Here is a 25598-nt window from a genome sequence, read left to right as displayed (position 1 = left end):
CTCTGAACTGAATCTTTAAAAGTCACACATAATCTTTGCACGAATGGCTCAATAGAATCAAATCATTTTTTTCAGAATGACTACGTCAAAGTCCTGACTTTATGCTCAGAGAAATGTTGTGGAAGGAACGTGTGTGAAAGGTGAAATTTCTCCGAGTTGGAGTTCAAGCGTGATCAGAAATAAGTTACAGGAAATGCTTTGATTGGAGTTATTTCTGCAATTTGGGGATCATCTATATTTCCAGAAAGCAGGATGTCAAAAAATCGTGTGAGGACAAAAACCTTGAATCTTGTTCACCCATTTTAAATTTTATTTTTCAATTATTATTCAAAATGCCATCCATGTTTTTTTTTTTTTGTTTTTTTTATCTCTGTGAGTCTTAGATGATGTTTCATGCCACATTTATGCAGGAATGTAGAAAAAAAGAAATGGTTTGACAAACTGTAGCTGCTTTTACAGGATCTATGTTAATGTCAACACATCACTTTAGAAGTCTTAAACCTGGCACAAGGATAGTATTTCACTTTATCTTTGACTTCCACACTTCATTTGTGGTTCGAAGACAAAAGCAAAAAACCCATAACAGCTTATTAATACATACTGCAATCATATCAATTTGCTGGCAATATTTTTAGCTGTGGATTTGGTGCACTAGTGGGTATTTACAGCAGTTTTTATTTTATGGTTATGTTACAATGCACTTGTTGATGTGGCTTTAATATTTTCAGCAAATTAGGTCAGCAATTCAAAGTAATTCACTACATACTTGTTAGCACAATCAAGAGTTTGTTGGTCTTGTTCCTTTCAAAGGATATAATCTAAAGAAGGTAAATAAAATATCATAAAATATGTCCCCTGAGAATCAACTGCTGCTGTCCACCAGCTCAGGTACGTAAGCACCTCAGCTGTCTCTACTATCACTTACATGTATCGTTCAGTTGCAGGCACCTTCCACTTTTGGACACCTTTTAAGGGGCCTTCCTTCCCCACAGTCACACTGACGTTTTTGTTTCTGTAGGTGCTGTCACACTGGGCTTGGGTCGGGCCGTGGGGTCCACTGGCGCCACATGAGTTGAACCACCACATCATCAGAGAAACTTCTATAAAAAGAGAACGATTTGTAATATGGATCTAAAGCTTCTAGTCAGATGAAGCTGTAAATTCCCCCTGAAGCATCAAAACAAAGTACAAGCACACACTCCGCCATCTGATAAGCAAATTCTGTGTGCAAAATGGATTTAAAAAGTTGCCAAAATTCTGAAATTCCCAAACTATGCAAGGTCACAGCTGGGGCTTTCATGTACCTGAGATCGAAGGCTCTGGAAGGGGTGTCAAGAAATCCAAGTCGGCCATTTCCATCAGAGAGTTGAGATCTTAAGACAGGCAAGGAGCAAAAGTAGTTTAAAGTAGGGGAAAAGCAGAAAATAATCAAAATCAACCATCTGCTTTTGATAAAATTATAGATAATTTAAAAAAAAGAATGATGCTAGATTAAAGGAAATGAGATAATATAGAATGAGATATTTTCTGAGCGACATGAATATATCTCTCTTCGTCCTTGCCGTCTGCTTTTACAAGCTGACGCAAAGGGTCCAGTCTTGTAGTCTTTAATGCATAGGAGAGAACCCGAGATAGTATCTAAGTGGCAGCCATGATAAGAGCTGGTCGAATCAGAAACACTGGAGGGTCTTTTAAGAAAAGAAAAGGAGATAATTCCATCCCAAACTTCCTTGTGGTCGCAAAATTCAAAGTGATGCTCCATCATTTTCATATAGCTGCAGTACCTGAGAATTGTGTCAGTAAATATGAGGGTGAGTGTGAGCTGATTGTGACAACATCTTTTACTTTTTCGTGTTATTTTTTTAAATTACCACTCATACAAGTCCAACTCCAGCAGTTATGAATCTTCTAAAAACTCATATTGCTCAGGATGTGACTCTACATGATGATTTTCATTGACTGAATGGGGATGTATGAATATGCTGATCTAGCCCCGCCCACATCTCCCCCACCACAGGATGCGGTGGACGTGGAGGTATCATAATGGTTATTCATTCATTTTTTATGCTGTCATTCAGTCTTGCTTCTGCTCTCCTCTTTACGTAGCATATACCAACTTTCATCTGTTCTACACAGTGCATTCAAATTAGCTGTACAGCCCCACCACACAAGTAGTCAGGGTTGGTTGGAGCTGGTTCTTCCACGCTGTCTAATTAGCACATATAAGCTGTCTCGCCTTTCTGTGAATTTTGTTGATGCTCTGCAGATTCAAAGCAGAATTCCTTGGCCGTCGCACCGATGTCTATTTTTGCTCATGATATGCTGTATCTTCTTACACACAAAAAGTAAAAAAAAGTGCGTTACAGTCATACTAAAAAGATAAAAAACTAGATTTTTAGCAGTACGGTGCTTCAAGAAACAAGTAATATCCATCTAACCATCCATTTTCTATACCTGCCTACTTAATTTCAGGGTTGCAGGGTCCTGGAGTCTATTCCAGCTGTCATTGAGCGAGAGGCGGTGTACACCCTGGACAGTTCACCAGCCCATTGCAGGTCCAACACAAAGGTCAATTTATAATCATATAATCAATGAACCTAATATAAATGTTTTTGGATGCTGGAAGGAAAGAACCCGCACATGCACAAGAAGAACATGTATACTCCACACAGAAAGGTCCCAGCCGGGATTCAAACCAGGAACCTTCTGGCTTTGAGGCAACAGCGCTAATCACCACCAGCACTTTATAAAAAAAAAAAAACTTTAGGTGAAGCAGTGGAATATTTTTTTGCACAGCTGTATTTTCACCGACAGTGACCTACACTTCAGCTCGAAGTGTGAGCGTGGCCAGATTCTGTTTGAACATACTGTAGTTTTTATTTCCTAGTTCTTTACAAAGTCTTCTTACCATCTTTCCATAACTTAATGGCATTTTCAAACGAGGTTAGGAGGATGTGCACATTGACAGATAGTTGTAAGTGATTTGTCAGTATTAAACCACACCCATGAATTTGTCCATTTACTGGTGATAAAGTCTGTGTGCCAATCTCTACCAAGCCCTCCTCTCAAACCGGTATCTTTAAATTTGATTGAACAATGAGAATATTCATGCTCTGAAAATTACAAGTCTCTCCTGTGCAACAATATCCCAAAAGAGAGTGAAGTCATAATTGTAATAGGGAAAAATATCATTCTAAGTTATGGCTTATTAAAATTACCGTGGGATCCTGAATTAATTTCCGGTATCAGTTGGAAAACATTCCAGTCTTGCTAAACTAGAGCTGAACGGCAGCCATATACTGCGCCTCCATAGAGGTTTTAAACTGCCTCTCCCTGAAATCATACACAAACAAAAACAGACCTTTCACATCTGTACATTAAGTTAAGTACAAAAGAGGGATGGTAAAAGTCCTCTCACATAACTGTGAGAAACCCAAACCAAAGTGCAACGAGACGGACAGGAATGTTGGCACACACTATTGTCGTATTGCGGTCCTGGTTTAGCAGCACATCATTTAGCGTTGGTAACCCTCATGGCACAGACAATCATTAAAACAAGGCATCACGCAAATGACAGAAGCAGCTCTGAGCAAGTCGGGAGGACTCTGTGTTGTTCTCTGCTCTCCATTCTGCTGGAGTTTGATTTAGTGCAGAGATCGTTTTCAAAGCTGGCCTTTCTTTGTATTGGCTTTAGACATTCGTGGCATTAAAATGGTGGTCTTTTGTGATGTGTGTTACAGTGTAATTACCTTTGTTGAAGCAGGCTGCTCCGATTGCAATATCATCGAGAGCAACATCAGCCCTGGAGCCTTGTCCCCACACAGCTGTCACCTTTACGTGAAACCTGGAGCAAAGCAGATTTTCTGTCAACACAAGGAAGTATTTGTCTTCATGTGAAAGGAACTAATGTTCAATTCCAATAAGAAAACAAAACTGATAACATTCAAATATAATTCAACCCAAAGTCAAAACACAAGCTTCCACACAGACTGGAAAATATTAGCTGTTCATGGATGCTGTCTGACCTATGTTGGAGGTCACTTCATTTTGTTTGAAATTAATACTACAAAAATGTGAGTATTTGGAACTAAAGTGACGCTGGACTTCAGCATAACAACATGATAATAATTCATTTTTATCCTCCAAATATATCAATATGAATTTTGAAGGGATAGCTGAAGCTCCACTATCATATTGCTCCATTAAAGTCTTATTTCATGTTTTTTTTTCCGGCTTTGTTAACAGTACTTTGTAACCAAAACATACAATTATGATTTTTACATTGGTTTTCCCATAATCACCCTTGACCTTTAGTAGTTGATTAGCATAAATTCAGGTCTAATTTTCACCCAGATTTACACATACAAGTAATAACCTGGTTATTACCTTATCAATTATATAATATTTCATGTCTTTAACACTGTGTGGTATTGAATACCCAACTTTTCTGATGCTATTACTGAGAAGTCACACTATAGAATATGCCTGTTTCATTTCATGTGGCACCTTAGATTAATTTTACACCTGCGTACCCATGATTAAGGCCAGTCAGCCCCAGTACGACAGTCTCCCAGTCGTCTGTCCACCGACCATGTCTCTCCCAGACCAGTGCTGCAGTGGTGTTCCCATTTTCCTCTATAGCAACTTGCAATGAACCATCAAAAACTCCATACATGTACAGTGAGAAACGCATCTACGCAAACACAGAGAGACAGAGTTCACAGAGGGTAATTATTCATATCTTAGCCAAACGACTGACTCATTGAGAGGAAGAAAAATAAATAAATAAAATATAGTAAGGTTATAATGTGACTTGTGTATCTTGCAAGTAGCTCACCTGGCAAGCAGTAGTAGAGATTGGACAAGGGAAAGAAGAGCTCTGAATGGATGCTTCCTGAAGGGAATTACTTTCCCTAACCTGCAGGAACAAAAAGTGCCCTGGGGGCGCACAACAAATGTGACACACAACAATCAACGAGCCATATAACCAGTTTTTCATCGTTATTACTAGTATTTTTCTAAGCCATTTATTCTATCTACTATTTGCCAAACACGCTCAATATGAAACAAGATTTAAAAGAACAACAATCCAGAGTTGAAAGTTTGTGGTAATGTGGTGTAACTTCATATGTTAGTAATCTCACTCACTAATCTCTCAGTAAACGCAGAGGATAGCAAAACAATACATGAAAAACCTTGCTACAAAATTCAATATGTTTTGACATCAAGAAATGTGGGTTATGAAAAGGGAATGATGTTTTTTTTGTTTCCACTATGCAATAATTTATCATAATAGGAGGAGATACACCAGAGGAATTCTAATAAAATTAGGTTGTAATTCACGTGCACTGCACACACACAAACACACCAACCTGGTGTGCGCTGCAGTGTGATGCCCTGCATGTCTTCTTTCTCCAGAAGCTCATCCCCAGCGACCCTCTTCCAACCCAAGTGCTGGCTGGACGCAGACCAACCACATGAATCCCACTCAAATGAACAGTATGAGCCAAAGGGGAGAGCATCTGGGAGGGGAAGCAGATTGTTATCATATTTCTCTGAGAAAGAGACCACAGCTGCACAAATGTCCATCTTCTACACAGCTGAATCCTGCTCATCCATAGCAAGTACATTTTGACTAAATTGGCTGAGTGCTAATAATATGCTTCAGGATCCTCTCTTTCTGTCAATGTGTGAATTTCCTTTTCCTTTTCCTCTGGACTATTTGTATTCTACTGTATGAAAAGTTTTGGCATTTGGAGGTGTGAGTCATAGATGGTATAAAAAGGATGAAAATAGCCACCCAGTAAGTCATTTAGAATTTGCAATCTTTGGGTTTTTGGAGTAGAAATGATATGCAAGTTAAGGGTCTTAATGAGAAACCGAGCATACTAATTGTATCCACTGGGGAGAAGCCATAACACTCACCTGTCACATGGTGGCTACATTCGTAATAATGCATAACCTTTAACTTTAATACAAATTAAACCAACAATTAAAGAGTAAAGTTTTTCCAAATATGTTAAATGAATCCCTCATACAGTCGGTAAGAAGAGAGAATTAGAGCAGCCATTTGTAAATATAATTACCCCATTGATGGGTCACTTAAGACAATGAATCTCTTTACACGTTGCAAAAAAGATGGGCAAAAACTTCAAAGTGAGAAATATCTTCTTACAACTCCAGAGTATCTGGAAATATTTAGCTATTGGTTTCCTAATTTATCCAGTTACAACATTACTATAAAAGTAGTACTTTTGAACTTCAGCTGTATCAAGAAATAGTCCACTCAAAATGTAAAAAAATGTATCAACCAGTTTGTTTTATGCTAGCAAATTCCATAGATGTGAGACTTATCTTAACAGGTTTAAGCAGATTTTAATGACTAGGAGTAACAGGTCAGTTCCAGGACTGAGATGTGGCATCAGATACTGTTGGGCATAACTGGAAAAGTGCAGGACTCTGGCATTAGGTCTCAAACAGAAATTTATCTGCAAGATGTTTGGATATAAAGTGAAGGGGTGAGGTCCAGTCAAAAAGGGTCAGTTAAGGTCTAATGCCAAATATGAACTGATGCCCTTCGAGCTGTCCACTTAGCTGTCAGATCATGAAGGACACGTGTTAAAGTTAGTATGAAAGGGCCTCTGTGCTAAAGTAAGTTAGACCAGCAATGGCAGCCATTTCTCCACTGGACCCCTACAGATTAACTCAACATCATCCTTTCCATCTGAAACTGAATAAGAGGCCAAAAAGTTATTAATAAAATGCCAGTGTGTGCCTTTAACAACACAAACAGAGCTTTTTAATAGCACTCACGCAAGATAGCTCTTACTCCTGGATCCACTGGAAAACTGCGCCACCACTGTAACCCAACTCCTTTCCCTCAGGACCAACAACTCAAGGACTCTAAATAGCCCTGACCACATTGATTTCATTACTGGATGAAGCGAGGCCTTTTGATTCTCAGTGTGGTGAAGTGTTTTCTTTCCACAGAATGATTGATGTTTTCAAAGGGAATGTGGAAGCTTGTTATATTTCAGAGTGTAAAGTGGGTGGAAACGAAAGGTAACAATTGACTCTCTGAGAACGTATTTTCTTTGCAGCCCACTTTTCAAAACATTAATAAATTAAAATACAAATACACTGTTGAATACTTTAAACGTTAGGCATATCCAATTTCTAAGAATACAATAAAACACATTCCAGGTAATGAAGTAAGAAACACTGATTCGGACATTTTGTAGCAAGAACAAAAACAGAATTTATCCTGAAATGACATGAAATAATGTGGTATGGCACCTCGGGTCAAAGTAATAACATTTTGAAATGGATTTAAATGTAATACAGCCAATCCAAACAATTTGCAGGTTGCCAGAGAGCCCACTCTTTTTGTTTTAGAGAGCACAAGCACAAAATGCTTACATATCTTTTGCTCACACTCTCGGAACTAGTCAAGTGGCCGGGTATCTGCTAAAACGAATATATTTTTCTACGTTTGGACCTGTCATCCACATGAAAACGCATAAAAACGCATCGTAAACGAATGTTTTTAAAAACTCCGGGCAAAGTGAAGATTTTTGAAAACTCCGTTTATGCAGCTGCGTGTAGACAGAGATAACCGGAGTTTTGCGTTTTCGAACGTCACAATATGCGCCAAAACAACAACAAATCTGCTCTAAAGTCTAAAGTGCGACCTTTGTTTACTGAAGAAGCATGGATGCCTTGAGAACTGTGGTGGTTATTATTGTGCAGGCGCTGTTTACTGCCTTGATTTTACACGCCCAAGTCGTACTCCCAGAGGAATGGCGTGACAATTTCGCATGTCCCGGTCCTCACTCCTGTCGCTGTCGGAATTATTACGTCCTCATGTCGAGGGGCAGTCCACTGTCATGCGATCACCTGTCAGTGTGCTCAAAAAAGTTGCGTGCACACTTTATTATTTAGCTGACGAGGGCAGATTGCGCAAAACAGAAAATGCAATTGGGTTGTCAAGACAGGTGAAAACGCAGATGTTCGGTTATGTGTGGAAGGTGTTTTTTTCGAAAACGAGGTAATGTGGATACAAATTATTTTATAAACGGAAGGGGGGAAACATTCGGTTTTAAAAATACCCGGCTACGTGTGTACATAGCCTCATGACCAAAGAATACACTGTGCATCGTGTGATCTTGTTGACCTTTTAATGTACGACTCTATGGTTACGTTATCATAAAAACTTTGTAGAAATAAATTTACCTGAGCCACATCTGCTACATAGGTAAGTAATGCTAAAAGAAAGTGTGTGTTACACCATTATCTTTTCAGATTTTAACGCTCTAACCATGAAATATTGTCTCAACTGTTGAATTTTAAAAAAAACTGATTTATTCTTACTATTCTTAAATGAATGAATGAAAAGAAAGGTCTTTAATGTCTTTATTGCTTTTTATCCTCAGTAAGGACATCAAATGGTTTACAAAAAAAGAAAAGAAAAAATGAAACCTCACCACAGATGAAGCCCTCGTCCTCTCCCAGAGGACAGTCCGTGTGGAAGTTACACACTTGGCTCTGGTCGATGCAGCCGCCAGAGTTTTCACAGTGAAAAGATTCCTCACATTCCGCATTCAGGTTGATGGCCCCATCATCTGCATCCCAACAACCACACAGCAATTATGAGATGACTCGACACAGGAATTGCAGCTCTCTTGTAATTTGAACAACATTTAGGGTACTGCTAAGGTTAACGAAGCACTATTTGTCTTTAATTTACACCTCGCGTTAATATGCTGGGGCCGTCAATATATGATATGATAAAGCTTTAGGTTAGACCTGTAGGTCCCGCTGCTGTGCTTCTTTGATTGAGTAAATGTGGCATAAAATAAGTAACCCCTCTTATACCACTCAGTTACTTTTATATGATCACAAGTGGACACTTGAGACGCATGTGGAGACACATTTTGATGTGAACTGGCAAACCAAAGCTACCCACCTGTGATCAGGATTTTAACATTTACAGCTTCTGGCTAATAAATGCAAAACAATGGACAAATGAGTGAAAATACAAAGCGAAATGGCTTTGAAAAACACACATGGAACTTCAGATAAAAGTAGCTGTATCATAGCAAACCCACATAAATACTGAGCTGAAAAAAAAACCACAACTCACTCCTGAAGTCTCTGTAACTTGACATTTTAATCTTTGCATTTAGAAACCGCTTCATTGTTGTGTTTTTTACAACTGGGGAAACTTTTAAAACTGGACTCTCCAGATGTGTCGCTGTGAATCAACAGCAAGTTTTCAGTTTAAACAGAGTGCACAGCTGATTCCTACCCTCTGCTCTATTTGCTCTAAGCTTTGTGACATCTGGTTTGGATGGAAATCTCTGAAGGTAGCTTTACAGGACACAGGGAACTTACCCGATTCACAGTTTATGAAGTTCAGAGAGTCAAGAGCCATGTTGTCTCCATCTTCATTCACACAGTAAGTGTAGAGAAGGGTCACCTGAAAGGGCTCGTCAACCTGGCCAATCACAGTTTCAAGAACCTCCCACTCAGCCCTGGATTACCAAATGATAGCAAACAATCGTTAAAACCCACATTTCAGAATTCCTGTTTTATGACCTTCATGAATGCATAAAAAAGTATATAATTCAATGTGGAATAATATTTTCTACTCGTTTTTAACATCCTTGCAGCTGCTCTTTGTAAGTCCCAAAATATTACTCATCATTGCCAACAAGGTGGTTTATTTTGCTGTGGAGCCAGCACTCTTGGATTTGCTGGCAGCATCTCTTTGCTGTCTCTTAGCAACAATAACTGCTGCACATGTTTTTTTGCTCAGCTAAATCCCCCAACTTTCACAGACTAAGACAATCTTTGTAATCTATTCAGTGGTAGATACTTGATAAAACACCACTCAGCCATCACTCTAAACTAATTTGTTTTACACAATTTATATTTAATCAAATATGCTTCAAGAAACCTAGTTTGTTCTTCATTAAATGATTTATTCAACTGGCGCATTACATAGATTTTTTGGCATGTACCTGCAGCTATTCTCCTCATGCAGTCAGCAGAATTATCCGCGGTAGCCCTATAGACTTGTGGTATGTATAATCTGTTTAACCTTGAGCAAGTCAATACACAACAAAATCTTTTTTCTGCTGTACTACCGCTGGACATAAGCTCAAGAGGCAAGTTTTAACAAACAGAATTATCCACCCGTCACTTTGTTTATTGTGTTTCTGTCAAGTTTAACCTGCAATCACTTTCACAAAGCTGAGTCACAGCAGCTGTAGCTGTCAAGGAGCAGAACTCCCTGTTCTGAAGACGCTCAAAACATTGAATTTACTTCATACATCACAAATTTACCTGAAAGAGGTCACTTATACACATGTTTGAAAAAAAATTCAAATGTGAAAATCAAATATTTAATTTCCATGACGATAACGCTTCTGTTTTTAGTAAAGAATATTTGACAAGCACAGTTGCTGTTGTCTGTGCAGGTTGAGGTGTCACAACACACAGCAAACATACTGGATGGTAACTGTGCTTTAAGAATTAATCTGGAAGTTACATCTACTGATTTCTATGATATGCATGGCAAACTTAATAAATGAAAACACAGTCTGTGTGTGCATCATAATGAAATTGCTAAGTCCATTACTGAAACGACACTAACAAAGCTAGTGTACAAACTTATTGCACATGCCCATCCATCCCTCTTATGTCCTCACCAATTTCATATAAACTAATTTCCAGCCTGCATCCAGAGACAAGAATGCTTTTAGCTGTTCTAAAGATGGCTGTACTTCAGCATTAGATCAATAAACAATCCCTGCCCACATTTCCCAAACAATACCTCAGGGACCGCTGTCCCCTTACAGTCACAATCCGTTCTTCCTCATTTAACTGTAGTGCTACATATTGCAGCTTTATATGAAGACTATGAAGACTTTTCATTGTAGTGAATCTGAATCCCTCTTCTTTACAAAAAAAACTGATTCAACAAACCCCGAGTTATGATCTTTTTCCACAAGAAGAACTGATATGTATTGCTGTACAAATGATAACTAAGCAAACAGATAGATAAATGTTCTACACAAACACCAGTCCAGATGCTTGGAGAGGCTGTTGCAGGGTGTTCGCTGACCTGCGGTTGTCTTGTCTCCTCTGGTTTAGAACCTCGGAGTGAAGAGCTAATTCTGACAGAACTGGCTTGATCAGGACTGTGAGGTTCCCCATCGCTGGCCTGGTCTCATACAAAGCCACCTGCAAAATGCATTGCTTGTTGCTTCCAGGCAAGACTGGACTGGTTAAGTGGTATTCACATTTCCCAAAGGCATCGGCAGCAGATGAGGAGCTGAGGAGAAGGAAGTACCCTGAGGTAATAAAACAAAGTAAAAACGTCATGCTTGTCAGTTTTATAGCAGCTTCATAATACTGTCACTCCCATAAATAATCCAACACATGCTTTAGAATTAAGACAAATCAAATCAAACAAATATATCAACTAAATGTCAGTTGAAATGCAACTTGTTGAAAAAATAAAAAGAGGTTTAAATGGACTCTTAATATCAGTATTACCAGGAGTATTTTCTCTCTTCATCTTACCATCAGAGCTTCCCACAGAGTGGTCAGTTGCAGGCATCCCCCCAGCCTTTGTGCCCTCTAGTTGCTGTGGTGACACCACCAGCCAGTCACTATGAGTATCGTTATGTGATGAAGTCCAGAGGCACAGCGACTCAAAATCACAGGATGTAACTGCAACACAGACATGAGAAATGCAGCCAAAACAGAATAAAAGTATTAATTTTAAAAACTGGGTGATGTGTTCACGAAGCTGAATGGTTTGCTTCAGAGTTATATGGGACAAAACGTAACTTTGATATAAAGAATGTGGACGACAGACAGTGTTTTATTTGTTTTAAAAAATGTTTTAGTCAAAAAACAAAATCAACATGCATTTTTCTAACTCTTTCAAACTTTAAGGAAAATGAATCGGATTTGTGACTAAAAAAGGCAAAACTGATCTGTTTAAATGAAAGAGAGGGAACGACTGGGGAGAATGTTCTGGATTTATATCAGTGTTTCAGTATCAGTATATCGGTTAGTGGTGTTAAAGAGCAATGTTTTAAATGATTATCACAAGGACACAAAGCCTGTTAAAAACTAAAAGATGAGGCTGAAAAACCCTAAGAATGTCTTTCTGATCTCATCCCCAACACACATACTGTCTACTGTTATGCCAGTACTCCTTATTATATCATGTTACCACAAAGGTTAACCCCTTTATTTACTTAACAAGCAAGGACGCCAGGAAACAATTAATAAAAGTCTCTGCCGACGTTGTGGGACTTGTCAAGATGGTAACCAAAAAATGAAGAGGAAGCTTTTTGCAGAAGCAAAGCAGTCCCTGTTTTCAAAAGGTCCTAAAACTTAACTCAGCAGTCTTGCTGTGAAAAGCTAACCGAGTAGCAAATAAAAGTATGATATAACACATACTAATATAGATCACCACCCTGCACATTGAAAAATGTTGCCAAATGGTTACGCAGCCTGTTAAAATGTGAGGAAAAGGTCTTTTACCAGGTGCCATTTTGAGACGGAGAGAGGATGTTAAATCTTAAACATATAATCATAATATGCACAGTACGGACACACAACATTGTTAATTCAATTAGATAAATTCACGAGAAACAAAAGTAAAATATGTCAAAACATCCCATTTAATAACGGTAATGATTGTTTCAAACTTTCTGGTTTTACACAATGTGAACTTTGACCTAATTACCTTTTTGGCACATGGGCCTAAATTTCCAACTAATCTAATTTAAAGGCAAAATCTGTTTAACAGCCAAACAGACCTTTTGTAAAGCGTGAGTTATTGTGAGTATGTGTGGGAGTTTGATTAACAAGATGGGAATGGAGGAGATGTTGGAGACATCATGTGATTACTGAAGAGGAAACTGCCACTCCAGCCAATATGGCAAACAGCCAGAGGAATCCTTCCGGGTATGAAAATAAGAGGCGCATCATTAAATCATTATTTCACTGAAACCCACTTTCATTATTCTAAGCCAACTAAAAATAACCCTCCTTTGATCACAAACTATGTTTCTTTGCCAAATTGTTTTGATGGTGTCAGCACATTGCTTATGTGCCACTTTGTGCTTTCAATTTCACAGTCCAGCAGAAAAGTGCTCCAACACCTCCAGTCAAACTTGCACTTAAGATTCATAGTGGGCTGTTTTTCTTAAAAATGGATGATGGCCAATGTTGTGCCAAGTCATTCATCTAAAGTTTTCTTCACGTTTCACTCTATTTGATGATGAATACAAAGTTCCTCATCGCAGTCAAAGGCATTCAGATAAATGCAATTATAAAGCAGGTTATCTCGGGAATCCTTATTTCCGTTTTTGGGTCACCGCATCAGTAAGTACACAACTCTTACTTTGGCTGTCATTTTCCAACAAGTGATCCAGAAATCTGTCCGATAGAGTTTGGCAGGTGTTGCTCACTGAAAAGAAAAAGAGACGGAGAGGCTCTCGTTACTACAGGCATGGTCATGCATACATTGATTCAAGTGTTTTGTTGTCCCAATGTTTCTTGTGAACTGACCCATCTGTTTACAACATGCTTTAAATACACAGAAATTAATTATGAATTAGCTTGATCAACCATCAGAATCCATTGAAAAACCTCTCATTTCAGCCTTTGCTGTAGCTTTTAGACAGAACATCAGTGTTGCAGTAAAATAACTACGAAAGCTATACAAATGTCAAAATCACCAATTCTGTGGGATTTATGATACGTATGTTTGTGAGAAAAGTTTTTGTAGGAGTTGGAGATGAATTAATCCCCAACCTGCATAAGGTTGTCTTGATAAGTGCATCTTTTTGGTTTGTACACTTTGAATAGTTCGAAAGTGAAAAAAGAGAGAATCTCTTTTGGCAAATTTTACCAGGATCACAAAGCTCAAATAGCTTGTTAGGGCCATGACAGTCTTTTAAAGAAAGGTTGGCAGCTATCAATTCAATAGATTTCCCAATTTCTCAAATGGCGTTCTGGATCACGACTGGAATTGCAGTGGCAGTGAAAGGGCTTACTTTCTTTTAGATTTACTGCTCGTCGACGAGTCTTTATGTGATGGCATTTATCATTTTTCCAAATTGCTTTATATGAACACTTATTATTTTTGTCTTTTCTAGCATTGACTGCATCATAAGTAATTTATGGAATTGAGTTGTATTGTGTTTATTCAACCATGACAAGTGCAGTTTCAATTCTCCACTTCCTGTTAGCTTCTCAGTTAGCAAAGGAACGCTGATCCATCCTTTATGAAGTTAAGGTGATAATTCCACTCCACATTTCCTTGCAGATGGATCTTCCAAAGAGATTCTTGATTATTTTCATCCAATCATACGAACTGAGATATGAGTGGACACATATACGGGAACAGGCCAGTGAGTGTGATAGAAACATGTTTCACTTTTTTGCCTTTTTCTTTATCTTTTAAATGACGTACCTAGACAATTAGGATATTAATCATAATATATCAATCAAATGATAATGATCAGATTGCATTAAAAAGAACCTAAAAAAATTTGATCAGACCTATTGTTTTTTTTTTTCCTGTTAGGTGTGTGAAGGTTGAGTTGACCTGATTACAGACTATGCTAATTATTTGAATCACCTTAAAACAGCCATGATCTTTCAAAGCAATAAAGGTTTTTTGTGTCACGAATTGTTGACAAGCTAAATGTGCCAAAAAAAAAAAAAAACGGCAACCATTTGCTGGTGAATGGAAAGTCAAGAATGAAACATATTCAGCAAAGTCAAGGACTTTATCCATCCATTTAGGAAAAACACTGAATGCAATGATTTGCAACATCGAAAAAAGATTTCTGATACAAACTGTGAGGCATTTTACAATTTCCAGGAAAACATTCGGTCATCTTGAAATTGATGGCAGCAACACATCTTAAAAATGTCTTCTCCAGAAATCATTGTCTGTGAACAAAGTTCCCAATCCAATCCAGAAATGCAGATTAAAGCTCGACTGTGCAATGGAGAAGCTACAACCCCTGCCAAAAGTTATATTATCACCACACCTGGTGGATGTCCAGTCAAGTTTTTTATTTTGTGAAAAAAAATAACACAGATATGACAAGAAATTATATAGCTTAATATAATATTTCTTTGTTAAACGTACCACAAATGTATTAATATCATAATGTTGCAGTAATTTTTGTATTTTTTCACATGAAGTAAAGGGGAAAAATGTAATTTGTATTTCTAAAACAAATACTTGCACAAGTCTAAATATGCAAACGAGTCTGCAGTTCAAACCGTGCTTGCAGAGCTTCATGAGCTGTTGCTCCTGCTGAATGGCAGGAAAAATGGCCCCAACAAGAGAGCTGTCAGAGGAAATAATGGGACGGATTATAAAGGTCCCTGAAGAAGGTTAATTTAAATAGGAAAATATTTAGTTTGTTTCCAGTCAGCTGTGCCTAAAATTTGGAACGAGTACAAACAAAATGGGAAGGTTGTAAAAGATAAACACACAGGTCGGAGAAGGAAGAGGAAAGTGTCGGGTCAGAAAACTAAAAAAATAATTCATGTAACACAAAGGAAATGAAAAACAAATGGGCAGAGACAGAAGTCAATGTTTGTGACCAAACTGTAAGAAACCGGCTGAAAGAAAACGGATTTACATTCAGGAAAGTCAAACGTAAACCACCACTAACACCTAAAGAGAAGAAAACAAGGTTACAGTGGGCTCCAGAGAAGCAGTCGTAGACTGTGGATGATTGGATGAAAGGGATGTTCAGTGACGAATCTGCATTGGACAAGGAGATGATGCTGGAACTTTTGTTTAGTGCAGGTCTGATGAAACACAAAGATGAAAAACAAACACATTTCCACAATCACTGATGACTTGGGGTTGATGTTAGGTAAAGGATCGGGGCAGAGGGCAGTCGTTACCTCTACACTAAATGTACAGGTGGACACCAATCCAAAGGCTGTTCAGTAATGCTGGGCTCATTTTTCTTAGGATGATAATGCAGTAGTGGGACTTCCTGTCTTCAAAGTATTGATTTTAGATTCATCTTTTTTTCCATGATTCCATACTTTTCACCCTTTTTCTTATTTCCTTTTATACAATTAAAAGGCAAGAATACCCAGCAATAAAACACGTTCTGTGTCATGTCTGTGTTTTGTTTACTTTCTTACAAAATACAAAAGCTTTAATGAACATCCTCCAAATGTGGTGATTCAACAACTTTTGCCAGGGTTTGTATATGTGAACATGATCCCGAAATTCGTTGTCTTCTCTGGACTGAAGAAAAGTGGAAAACTGTTCAGCAGTCAGATGAGTCAAAAGTGAAAATTCTAATGGAAACCATGGACACCGCATCCTCTGAACTAAAAGAAGAGAGGGACCATCCAGCTTTTTATCAGTGCTCAGATCAAAAACCTGCATCTCTGGTGGTATGGGGGTGTATTGGTACTTATGGAACTGGCAACTTGCACAACTGGAAAGCCATGATTGCTGAAAGGTAGATGAAAGGTAAATACAGGTTGCAGCTTTAGAAATTCCCTCTCTCTCTCTCTCTCTCTCCCTCTATGTCTGACTGAGTCTTATCTTAGAGAAAGTATCTGGACATGGTTGTCTACTTGCGGGTTGGGGTTTGGGTGCTCTACACGTGACATGACATTCAACATGCTAAGCAGCATGACCAACAGACAATGAGAGAGATGATCACATCCCAGCGAGTCATTGCAACTTAAACCCAGTACTGGCCCCTGAACAGTCAAATTACTGTGTTCTGGTGCCTGTAAGGCAAGGTCACACAAGTCAAGCAGGACTAATGGAATTATTTGAAAGACTGTTTATCAAAATCATTTAGTTATGCTATTGATAAGGAGCTGAAGGGGGCATTTAGCTGAATGGCAACCAAGTATATACCAACTATTCATTGGTAAATATGGGATAAAAGCTGCTATGGATAGATTCCTGAATATGGAAGCTGGAAAATCTTAACTGTCCAAAAAAGAAAAGACAGGGGATCCAGCCTTAAGAGAAAATATTAAAAGGCTATTATTAACTTAAAATAAGAGTTTTGGAAATTCCCCCCAGAATTCAAACTTTCTTTTCCGGATCGTTCCGTCTTTACTTGTCCAGTTTGAATTTAAATAAAAAGGGGGAGAACAAAACTAAAAACAGCAAGGAAAAAGAGGATATTATCAGCCTCATCCTTCGTCTCATATTATAATATTCTTGAACAACAAGGCACTACACTAGTCGAGGTTACATTATTCACCTCACTATATCCCACTGTCTTTTTTGTTACCACATGGAGAGGCAGCTTGGTTTGTGTACAAAGCTTTTTGGAAAACTGTGTAAATATTGGCTGCTTGTCAGTTCACACAACCTCAGAGTTGCATCTTCAGAAAATCCCACAGCAATATTCTGATGACAAAGACAAGCATTTCACACTTTTTCTGCTCAGCCATGTGTACTGAATGCATGCTATTTTTGCATCAGTTTCAGCATTTAATCGATCACATCTGCACTTCATGTGCTCATGGGAGTGTCATCCACTAACAAGCATGTCGTAGTGCCTGGAGCTAAATGAAGCTTAGTGAACATTAAATCGGAAGACTATATCTCGTGCTTACATCATTTATTTACACTGTCTCCATCTCTCTTCTCACACCACACATCAACAGGATGCCACAATTTCATCCTCATTAAACAAGTGAGATTTTGCCACAATCTCTGCGTCAGATCATGTAATTCTGCTGCTGTCATTTTCGAAACTGTTCATGGTCCTTTTAGCTGTTTTCCCTGCCAGACTGATGCCACGCTGCTCTGCCCCCAAGCCCCGAAAAAACCTCTAAGTTGTGATTTTACACCCATTATGGCAAACATGATTGGTCACCGTAGGTCTCAGAAATAGCCCCAGAATTCAAAGTGACACCATTACAATGCTTGTTTTGTCCAGCCAATGTTCCAAACTTTTAAAAATGCCAAAATGACTGCCATTTAAAAAGCCTATTACAAGTGCTTCAGCTCCACTCGCAAACACAATGTAATCCACAACAAAGCTTCAGTATCCGAAGCTCTTTATAAATTGTAAATGTCAGAGGTGTTATTTGAAAATGTAACCAGTAACTAAAGGTGTTAAAGGTGGAAACTAAAAAAAATTTGTAAATATTTTTTATCTAAAATCTAGTGAGAAAAAAGTACAAAGCCATGTTATCATGACATGGGTAAAATGTCAACTTATCACAGCAGAATGGATCTTTTGTTGCCTTTCAGTGTGAAAATATATCAATGTCACTCCGGTTTATCTAATCCAGCACCAAGATTTTAAGTCGTTTCGGTGCCTAAAACTTGTGCTTAACTTCAGCCACGTAGCTGTGAATTATAGAAATGAGTGAAAGTGTGATACAAAAGTGAATGAATGAAAACAAGGAGGTGAAGGAGCAGTTGTGTTGAATTCTAGAACTGGAGACCAACAGTTGAAAGCACTGCCGACATAAACATTTAGAAAATGAATGAGTGATTACTAGAAGCAGAATGCATTCTGTGTACTGATAATACTGCAGTGCTTGTGTTGAGGGGAAAAGTAAACAGGGCAGTTTTACTGCTGCTATCATGTTGACAAAGTGTTCTAATATGTTTGTGCTCAAAGCCCTAATGTAGTTATGCTGGTTAGATGTGCAATTTACAGTTTGCAGTACTTATATGCAGTAATATTTTTTGGGTAACCATCTAAAAACACTTCCAACAGTTGAGGACTGTGCAGGAGGTTTTCAGCTGTTGCTTGGTCTCCATGGGGATTCACACTCGGAGGGTGCCTCTTATACTTTACAAGGAACTCATTAGGTTGTTGATTGTGCATCAGCTCCAGTCAGGAACGACAGCGCAAGTCGTCCTGTAGCAAACTGACACTTTACAGTCAAAGCATCAGTTCCGCACTCCAGTCCTGGGGGTGGTGGCTGTGCCCCTGTAAGCTGGTTACACCACAGCTGGTTCTTCATTTGTGATTTTGTTACTGTTGTTCTGGGTTAAGAACACACTCATTGTGGCATTTTAATTCTTGCTTCTTTCTTTACTTAGAATAGATGACATGGTTGAGATTGTCAGGCCCTAGCGTACAACCACTGACTGTCATTTAGACGAGCTGAACGTTCTGCACTTGACTCGGTCCCCACCTGTGCATATGCCAGGAACAGCTAAGGAAAGACATAAAGTAGACTGCTAAACACAGTTAATACACTTAATGTGGATCTACTGTTTTACTGATTTAGCATTGAAATCCACAAAGGAAATAACTTCCCCATATCCTTGCGAAAGTAACTACTGAGCGTGGGTGTGCAACTGTATTATGAGGACATTGAAGAGCGCCTTAGAGGCTCCCGTTCATTTCAGAAGGAGCCGGAGAAACGTTCACTCTGCAACCTTCGCTCTGACTCTAGCTCAATTTGTACTCTGCATCAAAGCACTGCCTCAGACATGAGAGGTGGGTCGTGTGTCAGCCACTAAACTAAATCCTAAGTGGACAGATTTAAGAGGCATAAAGTCAATGAAAATGTGCTGGGTTTTAGCTTCTTATTGAAAAAGAGGGACGAGGAAAGTGCTTTCTCAGGCGACAGACTGTGCAGCAGTGACAGTGAAGTAACAAATCTGGAATTGCTGCCAGAGGTCCAATCCATCAATGTCATTTTTACTAGTGTGTACATTGGTAGGTGCTGTACTTCTATAGAGAGTTATCTTCCTATTCTTTTCACAGAAAGGCATTTTACAGACAGATTCTCTGTTTGCCTGCAGTCAGGAAAAGAGCATGAGCCAAGCAGACCGAATTTATCATGACCTTAAAGCACAGCACATGACAAAGAGCTGTTTCTTTAAGAGTAGAACACTAACAGGAGGGCTGAGTATGTTCATCTTGTAAATTACTTCCAATTAATCATGATTCGCACAGGCGTTGAGATTACGGTGTTTTATCGCGTAATCTGTCTGCACTTTGTCAGAAAATTATCAGACAGAAAACAGAGTTCAAAGGAAACTATCATAAATTAGTCGATAGTGCACTGAACAGCCACAGCTGTTTACATCTGAAAAGAGAAAAAGTGCGGGGAAAAGCTGAAAATTGAACAAATACCTTGACATTTTGAAAAAAGAGAGCCCATAAAACTCTCATATTTGTGTCTATGTGAAGTCTGGTATCCTTGTATTGAACCGCAGATAAAGACGGACACAGTGAATCCAATAAGTATCAGTGGAAAATTGCAGGAGAAAATGTGACCAAAATAAAGAGGTGAAGAAAAGGTTGCGTGAGAGAAAGACACCGACCAAGACGATATCTGATACAAAAGGATAAGAAGAAAAAGGTAGTGCTTTATTATCTCTGATATCTTTAAAGATATTTTTGGCATTTTGAGCTTTGTTGGATCATATCGGTGAAAGAAGGAAAAGAGAGCAGGGCAATGAGACACAGTAAAAGTCATTAAAGACACTTTCCTTCAAAGTTATAATAAACATGCTATGGTTACAGTTTTGTGGTTTATTCAAGCAATACATGCAGATCTTGTTTAAAACGAAAGAATGACTGACAAAGTATATTTGAAGCCCAATTACACTCAAAGTGACAAAGTGTGGATAATTAAAGTCATGGAAATAGACAGCACAAACAGAAAGCCTTACGTTACCATCAGATTAGCTTCCATAACTAAAGTTTGTGTGCTTCTAGGTTCAGAAAACAGGCTCTCAAAGGTCCAATTACCTAGCCTGACTACGTCATACTCACGATTCTGGTCAGAATGTGAGTCTGATACCGCTCGATAGAGATTTGAGTATGGGGCGTGTTTCAACCGAACCAGTATAAAAAAATGCCTCTTCGCTCAATTGGATAGACCTACAACCAATCAGAGCAACGTAGTATGTGACGTAGATTAACACTTGTTGTAGCAAGGACGGCAAAAACATCTTTTGTATCGATAAAAGCCTTTATCGCGTTCCTCTGTTCGTCTTTCAAAATGAATGCAATGTGGAGATCCTGTAGAACAGACTCGATGGCAGAATCTACACACCCTAGCTCTCCAGCGGCAGCCATGTTTGTTTCAAACGAATTCAAACCAAGCGCTCTTTAGTGACGTAGTCGATAATGTCCCTGTTGATCATCTGTCCATCATCGTATAAAGCCCGCCCTGGCAATCTGATTGGGTCGACTGTTTTGATGTCGAGCATAGAGATTTCCCAACTGAGCAGAGCCAGACCGAACTTCCCGATCAAAAATTTTATGGGCGGGGCTAAGTTCGGCTGGCACCCAGGCTACCAATTACCCTTACAGCTTTACAATTCAGATAAAATTAGGTTAAAATATAATCTGCATGTCTCCGGAATAGATCGAAATCTTTTGATGAAAGCAATTACGCACAGCATATCCCTGGATAGAATGCGCCATCGCAAAGGACCAGAATTCTGCACAAGTTTTTCTTTCTCCTTAAAAAAAGTGCAGCTACAGTATTGCTGCCTTCTTTGACCAACCATGACAAGATGAGAAAGATTGTACAGAGAGAGGCTCTTATTTAGAATCTAAGACTATTGTCTGATGCTCCTGAAAGTCCTTCATTTTAGAGGGATTTAGGGGTAAAATGTACGTTTGCTGTCATTATCTGATGAAATCAACTTCTCGATTTTCTAAAATGAATTAACTGTATCATCTACGGTGGCCCAGAAGTGCAAATCACAATGGCAAAAGAGAAACAACGACGACATTAACCAAAACGGAAAAGGTAGGTACCCTCGGGCGACATGAATTGTCACTGATTGGACTGGTGGTGGTCCGTCCTTTGAACCGGAAAAACTGTGGTTCACATGTTTTCAAAATATGAGCACTGCTAGTGACAACGTACGTGCTGCTATTAAAGAATATTTTGATGCGAATATCCCGTCTTACATGCTGCTTTATCTCTCGGTGTTAACAAAAAGGTCTCAAAAGATGTTGATCAAAAATATTAAAGAATTATTTTTTAAAAATCAGTAATAATGAACTCATATGATAATAGTGGCCTTAACTTTTTAGACTTTTACACTTTAAATAATACTTTCAAAATAAATTGGCTTAAACAATTTATCAAGAACCCATCTTCAATTTGGATCTTCATACCAAATTTTATTATCTCTAAATTAGGAGGCCTAAATTTCTTTGTACTTTGTAATTATAATGTTGAAAAAATCCCCTCAAAACAATCCTTCTTTCATAAACAGATGCTTCTTTCTTGGTCATTGATCTACAAACATAATTTTTCCCCACATAGATACTACATATGGAACAATATTGGTATAAAGTTTTGGCGTTATTGTTTCTCTTTTGCCGTTGTGATTTTCACTTCAGGACCATTGTAATTATCAAATTTTGAAAGATCTTTGAAGTGCTTTCATTATAATGACTGACCATGTAAAACCTGAAGAGTGTGGAAACTGAACCCAACAGTCAACTGTTAACGGCATCCTGTAAATATACAAGTGTCTGAAGGAAATACTCTCATGTGAGAGTTTCCAATAAGCAGACCTCAATCCCGGGTCTTTTGTTTAAGAAGCAAGACAGTGATCAAAAAGGCTTTTTTTTTGGCTTTCCCAACCCTTGGCTTTGCATATTATTTGAATGTAGTCTTTGGCCCAATCTGCCTGCATCAACAAACACCTCATGCACTCGTTTCAGGGAGGAAAATTATCTCCTTCTTTCAAATTTAATTTTGAGAAGGTGTAAATCCAAATTAAACACAAAGTTACTGAAAGAAAAATAGTAGGAAAACATTTCTCTTAATGTTCTATTGACTAGTTAAATAGCACAGGCGATAAAAAAAAAATCTTCTGTTTTAACAGGCTTATCAAAGTGACTTTGTTGACAAATTCATTTCCCCCACATTGAAGTCTGTATATCAGAATTTCTATGAAAATGAATGGCAGAAATGTACAACAATTATGTCCCAGAATCCAGACGTATCATCAGTATCAGACGTATTCAACCATATAAACATTCACTGTAGTAATTCCAGCTCGTTCTTGCATTTTATCCATTTTTCAGCTGCCTTTCAGAAACTGCAACACACATTTGCGCTCGTCTCTGCTCTGACGCCTGTGGAAAAGAACCAAGCCTTGCTATCACCTCTCAGACCCCCATCCATTAGGCTCCAGCTGTACACACACACACACAAACTTATTTGGAAACAATTTGTACATACCGGCACGATCATGAACCATAAATCTCCTTTCTCCTATGCTTTCATGTCAGTCATTTGCGAAGCCATTAGAAAATACGGGTATTAAACATGCAAATACAAACTGAGAACTCCCAGAAGGCTCCCAAATTATCTTAAATGGGATCAGAGTTTTGATGTGGGCAAATAAAAGAATAATCATTTCGACAACATGGGAACAATTATTGACAACCTTCATTACTACTGAAAATTAGAGCAAGTTCTTGGTCTTTTGTTGGGGTTACGTTCAATTTTATGTAATCAACAAGCCCTTATTGAGCCTTCAGGCCACCTAGAGGAGAGTACTGTGTATTGCTATGGTGTGCAGTGGAGAAAGTTTCGTCTTACTCAGGGCTGATGATTTTTAGAGAAATTCCAGTCAAGAGTCAATCAGTTGTAAAGGCTTTTATAGTGAGTTTCAGCCGGGTTTAGTAGTCCAGCTTTTTACTTTACTGCTTTGGCTCATTCTCACTGTGCCACTAGTGTAGTTTATAGGAGCTGGATATCAAATCAGGAATCCAATTTTATCCAGAACGAGGACTGTGGATTTTGTCTTTGATCACTTTAATAAGTCAAGCAGTTGGTCCAGTGCCAGTGAATGATGACTCACTAGTCAGGTTTGCAACCAGATGTAGTGCAAAGGTTAGCAGAATAAAGCAGAGAAAATAATGATAATAATGGGGAAATAGGAACTTGACAGAGGCATGAGCAATGAACAATTTCAGTCAGGAACAGCTGCGCACCTGTACAACCAGAATGAGCAGCTTTTGGTTCTGTTATCAGAACCATCTGTTATTATCTTTATCACTACGCTCATGAAATACTTTTTTTTTTTTAAATAAAAGCACTGGAACAAGCTTAAGTAAAAAAAACACTGAAGTTATTGAAAGTCGGCCAGATTGTGACGATAAAAAAAAAATTAAAATTTAAAAAAGTCTGCAACCATTTTCTGCAACCAAGGCCACATGTTCACAACTAAAGAATAAAAGCTAATCAGGTTTGGTTGAAAGTGGGACAGCAAGACGTCAAATTATCACAGGAACCGTAAATGTGCAGAAAACGTCTGAATCGTCTACAACACTGTTGAGAGAATGAAGACATTCTGACTGTATTGTGAGTTCCTGTGCCGTAAGTTGGAAAATAAAACATTTCCTTGTCAAAACCCATGACAGCTGTTCATCCAAATCCATCAGAGATTCATAATTTCTGACTGTCAACTTCTATTTCGCCATCTGCTTGTTTCCAACAGAGCCTCTTAAACATTTCTCCCAAATTTTTATCCTGCTCTCTCCCAAAGGCTGCTTTAGCAACTTTCTTGTCAGAGAAACGAACTTTATATGACAAATGATGTGAGAAATATTTTGGATCTTGTACCGTGTTCAAGTGAAGACACATAACAAATAAAATTTGTTACACACTTATCCTAGACACTCAAAGAAACCCTGCTTGCTTTTCAACTTTCACTAGTTTTCAGGTATTGAGGACCCAGAGTGGATCTGACATTATGGAGTTTTGCTAACACTGCAAAACAAAATGAATTAAACAAATCTGCATAATCAATTTGCACTAATTCAATCAAACTGTTACAGTTTCATGTTAACTGGACACAGTACTTGAAAAAGAGATGAAAACGTTTCTTGGAATATCATATACCAGTCCAGACCATTAGGTCAATTCAAACCATGCAAATAGTAATAATCTGAGAGCTTTAATGCTCATGAGAAAATTAATTAAATAAAAGGCTTTGCACATTGCTTTCTACAGCTCTTCAGCTCTGTGTCTCAGTAAATGGAGGCCATGATGTTCATTTCTTTTACTGCAGAAAAAGCTCCATTATTTTAGACTTTTCATTTCCTCGTTAAAAATATGCACACCCAAACACTTGAGCGTCAGCATGCGCCCAGGTCTGATGCAGAAAAGTCAAACAGGCTGGTGAAGCACAACTTTATATGGAATACAGTTTGTTAAAAAAAACTTTTGGATCCAGCAGTGTGTTCATGTGGAGCTTCAAAGCTTCGAGCTCCTGTTGTAAAAAAAAACAACCAAAAAATTAATTACTACTTAATTCAGCCATTCAGCACAGTATAGAAACTTTATGAAGACTGAGGAGTACATTTCAGAGTAAGGTTTGGCATTGATTCAATACAATAGTACAATAGTAGTGTCACTGATATTATCTTCAGTCATATTCTTATTGAGGTGAATAAGTGTGATAAAAATAAGTCTAGACCAGCGATTGTCAAACTGAGCAAATGTGAAGTGTGGGAGTGCTTTTAGGCTCATTTGATAAATAACGAGAGATACACCTCTCGTACTTCTTCGACCAGCTCCTCAGTCCCGTCTAA

General features: G+C 38.3%; 1 protein-coding gene across 1 annotated transcript in view; it reads right to left on the bottom strand.

The window, feature by feature from the left end:
- The window catches only part of ltk (leukocyte receptor tyrosine kinase), a 59371-nt gene that overhangs the window by 24415 nt on the left and 9358 nt on the right, over positions 1-25598 (bottom strand). Inside the window, exons 2-12 of the mRNA XM_075448252.1 lie at positions 13430-13495; positions 11590-11739; positions 11129-11357; positions 9394-9533; positions 8484-8621; positions 5373-5522; positions 4838-4938; positions 4533-4693; positions 3750-3844; positions 1305-1373; positions 926-1100 (exon numbers count right to left, since the gene is read on the bottom strand). Coding sequence (XP_075304367.1) covers positions 926-1100; positions 1305-1373; positions 3750-3844; positions 4533-4693; positions 4838-4938; positions 5373-5522; positions 8484-8621; positions 9394-9533; positions 11129-11357; positions 11590-11739; positions 13430-13495 — 1474 coding nt within the window. The remainder of the gene's footprint in view (positions 1-925; positions 1101-1304; positions 1374-3749; positions 3845-4532; positions 4694-4837; positions 4939-5372; positions 5523-8483; positions 8622-9393; positions 9534-11128; positions 11358-11589; positions 11740-13429; positions 13496-25598) is intronic.

This window comes from Odontesthes bonariensis, chromosome 17 (assembly GCF_027942865.1).
Source record: "Odontesthes bonariensis isolate fOdoBon6 chromosome 17, fOdoBon6.hap1, whole genome shotgun sequence".
In the NCBI taxonomy this organism is placed as follows: domain Eukaryota; kingdom Metazoa; phylum Chordata; class Actinopteri; order Atheriniformes; family Atherinopsidae; genus Odontesthes; species Odontesthes bonariensis.
The sequence above is the reverse complement of the archived record's forward strand: the minus strand, read 5'-3'. Positions and strand labels throughout refer to the sequence as shown.